We start from the raw sequence: 4,181 nt of genomic DNA, 5'->3' as shown, positions 1-4,181 counted from the left end.
GTTGTTACGAAGCTTGTGCTGGCAAGCTCTACATGCTTCCCGACCGAAGAAACCTCGGGAATGTTCGGGAATGGAGTCGAACGGTGGGAGGGCTGGGCGCACAGTGATTGGCTGGTCCCGCACGAGCCCTACGGCATGCAGAGGATAAATACGGCGTGTTGCCTGTCAGCTGTCATTCCTCAGAGAGATAAATCGAAGAGAGCGAGACAGAGTCCTGACCCGGAGAAGACTGCAGCGCAAGACTAGCGCTTGAAGGCGAGACACTGACAGACGAAGCACAATCTGAACGCGCTACTTCACAGACGGACATCCGCGGAAGAAGTTTCTCCAACTCACGGTCACCTGGCGAAAAGAGCACAACTCACAGAGGATTCTACCAGGGTGCAATTCTTGAAGATATCCAGCTGTTGCCAGAAGAAGGACTTAAGACTGTGAATCACCTTGAAGCGGAGCTCACTGCTCAGACAACACTGAAGAAAATGAGTGCACCCAAAGGAGTCGCCATTGGCATCGACCTGGGCACCACCTACTCCTGTGTGGGGGTTTTCCAGCACGGGAAGGTGGAGGTCATCGCCAACGACCAGGGCAACCGCACCACCCCCAGCTATGTGGCCTTTACAGACACTGAGAGGCTCATTGGAGATGCTGCTAAGAACCAGGTGGCCCTTAACCCCCAGAACACTGTCTTTGATGCGAAGAGACTGATTGGCAGAAAGTTTGATGACACAGTTGTGCAGGCTGACATGAAGCACTGGCCCTTCAAGGTGGTGAGCGATGGTGGGAAGCCCAAGGTTCAGGTGGAGTACAAAGGGGAGAACAAGACTTTCTCCCCAGAGGAGGTGTCTTCCATGGTTCTGACCAAGATGAAGGAGATTGCAGAGGCATACTTGGGACACCCAGTCTCCAATGCTGTCATCACGGTGCCTGCTTACTTCAATGACTCCCAGAGGCAGGCCACTAAAGATGCTGGAGTAATCGCTGGCTTAAACGTGCTGAGAATCATCAATGAGCCAACAGCAGCTGCGATTGCCTATGGCCTCGACAAGAGTGGCAGGGGAGAGCGCAATGTCCTGATCTTTGACCTTGGTGGTGGTACCTTTGATGTCTCCATTCTAACGATTGATGATGGCATCTTTGAAGTTAAGGCCACAGCTGGAGACACCCACTTGGGAGGTGAAGACTTTGACAACCGAATGGTCAATCACTTTTTTGAGGAGTTCAAAAGAAAGCACAAGAAGGACATCAGCCAGAACAAGAGGGCAGTCAGGAGACTGAGAACTGCTTGCGAGAGAGCCAAGAGGACCCTGTCTTCCAGCACTCAGGCCAGCATCGAGATTGACTCCCTGTTCGAAGGCATCGATTTCTACACTTCCATCACCAGAGCACGCTTTGAGGAGCTGTGTGCTGACCTCTTCAGAGGGACTCTTGATCCTGTGGAGAAAGCCTTGAGGGATGCCAAGTTGGACAAAGCTCAGATCCATGACATTGTGCTTGTTGGAGGGTCCACTCGCATCCCCAAAATACAAAAACTACTGCAAGACTTTTTTAATGGCAGAGAACTAAACAAAAGTATCAACCCAGACGAAGCTGTGACCTATGGTGCAGCAGTGCAGGCTGCTATACTAATGGGGGACAAGTCTGAGAATGTGCAAGACTTGCTTCTCCTGGATGTAGCACCTCTCTCACTGGGGCTTGAGACAGCAGGTGATGTGATGACTGTCCTAATCAAACGCAACTCTACCATCCCAACCAAGCAAACCCAGATATTCTCCACCTACTCTGATAACCAGCCAGGTGTCCTCATTCAAGTGTATGAGGGTGAAAGAGCCATGACCAAGGACAACAATCTCCTGGGGAAATTTGATCTGAGCGGAATCCCACCAGCCCCTCGTGGTGTGCCACAGATTGAGGTGACATTTGATATAGATGCCAATGGTATCTTGAATGTCTCTGCTGTGGACAAGAGTTCTGGCAAGCAGAACAAGATCACTATCACCAATGACAAGGGCCGACTGAGCAAAGAGGAGATCGAGAGGATGGTGCAGGAGGCAGAAAGGTACAAAGCAGATGATGAAGCCCAGAGAGAGAAAGTCTCTGCCAAGAATGCACTGGAGTCCTACGCCTTCAACATGAAGAGCACAGTGGAGGATGACAAAGTTAAAGACAAGATCAGCGAAGATGAGCGGAAGAAGATTGTGGACAAATGTAACCAGACTATCGCCTGGTTGGAGAGCAATCAGCTGGCAGAGAAGGAGGAGTATGAGCACCAGCAGAAGGAGCTGGAGAAGGTCTGTAATCCCATCATCACTAAACTGTACCAGGGTGGGATGCCAGGGGGAATGCCTGGTGGGAGCTGTGGAGCTCAGGCTCGCCAAGGGAGCTCCGGCACTGGACCCACCATTGAGGAAGTAGATTAATGATGGACAATAATGGACTATTTTCATGGACTCCCATCTGTTTTTTAATTACTGAATTGACAGATTAATTTTATTTAATTGAATATTTGCTGCCAATTGAAGACCCTAATGTTTACATGAAGATTTGTTTATTTTTATTATTTAAGTCTAGTTGTGTGAGAGATGATATGCTGTTAGCAATTTAGCAGATATTTAATCTGATTGGGTGTAACATTTCAAAGCTGGTACTTTGAAAATTTCAAATAAAATGCTATTTTTATTTTATCTTTGAAGTTGCTTTGTTCTTCCTTGTGAATAAATTGCCTTCTTTTGTGAAAACGTCTATGGGTGAACAAGTAAATATTTTGGCAGAAGAATTTTTTTTCATGAATTCTACTTCTAATTTGAAATCATTTGTTTCTTGATGCTGTTTCCTGTTTGAGCGTTTTGTGAAACTCCCTAACGTGTATATAGCAATATCTGTTCCTGGGGTGCAAGCCTTATTAAAGATTCTTATTGTGGTTGGGGGCGGGGGTGGGTGCAGCGTAATCTGAAAACAATAGACCTTTGGAGAGTGCTAGTATGATCCTTCCACTGTCCCCTCATAGTATATCTCCCTTCAAAGTCCCTATCTCAGCACAGCATCTCACCTGCATCTCTCATCTTAAGATTGTATCTTCTTGCAGCCCCCACATTGCGATGCAGAGGCTCTGTCTTTCCAGTACCTCACTTTCTGTCCCCATTTCAGTGAAGGATCACACAAGCAACCAGCCCCTTTACCCAGCTCTCAAACTGACTGCATCTGACATCCCGGTGCAGGGCATCTCTTCAAGTCCTCATCACTGTCCATGGTCTGCCATACATCCTCGTTCCCAGTGCACTATTTTCTCAGTAGCTCCCTCAGTGCTCGATGTTCCTTCCAGGCCCACCACCGTTCAAGATATCTCTGAACCACACTATAACAGTCATACTAGATATGCTATGCAGCTCTCATCTCAGTACAAGAGAACCACCACCCCTCATAGTGCAAGGTTTTCCTTCCATCCTACTCCAGTGAAACATTGCCAAGTGCACTTAAGTGCAATTTTAAACTCAAATGTCAACCCGTATACATTTCAAGCCTTGTACATTTGGCCCTTCCTTCCTGTTCAACTCCCACCTTGTGCTAAATATTCATTCCAGCCACACAACTCAGTATTCTCAGTGTTCCTGCTAGGGGAGTGTCTCCCTTTCACATGTCCTGGTGCTCCTACCTTAATTATGTTCTCTCAGACCTCTGGGAGATGCTTGAATGGTGCTTTCCCAAATCTAGAGATCTGGGGAGACCCACATGTGGACTTGGGTGGACCCCAAAGAGAGACCGTCACAACTGGAAGAGATGTCATGTGCGGGGTAGAGCACCCGAGGGTAGAGGAATCTCTGAAAATCTCCAGGCGAAACTCCCAGAAATCCCAAGGAATGGCTTTGGGGTCCCAAAGGAAAAGACTTTGGCTGAGACCTCTGGTTAGAGCTCAGAGACACCACAAATAATCGGATGCTGGGAGAGAGCCAGACACAGCACCTTAAAGGAGACCCGAGGTGATGATTCTGAGATCCCAAGTGAAGGCCTTGGGGACCCCCAGCTAAAGGAGCCCGGAAGGCCCCACAAGTGAAGGCTGTGGCACCCCAATGCATAGTCTTTGGTAGAAACTAAAGGAAAAGGTATCAGAGACAGACACCATATAGAGAGAGGGAGAACTACAGACAAATGTAACTCTGCAACAGATGTAGATGGTGAGACCACTT

At 48.1% G+C, this 4,181-nt stretch overlaps 1 protein-coding gene across 1 annotated transcript; it reads left to right on the top strand.

The window, feature by feature from the left end:
• The first annotated feature begins 479 nt into the window (after nt 1–479).
• LOC144768380 (heat shock 70 kDa protein-like) lies at nt 480–2,639 on the top strand. The gene has a single exon (XM_078652000.1). The coding sequence runs from the start codon at nt 480–482 to the stop codon at nt 2,415–2,417; it is 1,938 nt and encodes a 645-aa protein (XP_078508126.1). The 3' UTR covers nt 2,418–2,639.
• The last annotated feature ends 1,542 nt before the right edge of the window (nt 2,640–4,181 follow it).

This window comes from Lissotriton helveticus, chromosome 1_1 (assembly GCF_964261635.1).
Source record: "Lissotriton helveticus chromosome 1_1, aLisHel1.1, whole genome shotgun sequence".
In the NCBI taxonomy this organism is placed as follows: domain Eukaryota; kingdom Metazoa; phylum Chordata; class Amphibia; order Caudata; family Salamandridae; genus Lissotriton; species Lissotriton helveticus.
This window is presented reverse-complemented; position numbering and strand designations above follow the sequence as displayed.

Excerpts from the sequence above, each read along its gene's own strand:
- LOC144768380 (XM_078652000.1), top strand. The coding sequence starts at position 480 with ATGAGTGCACCCAAAGGAGTCGCCATTGGCATCGACCTGGGCACCACC.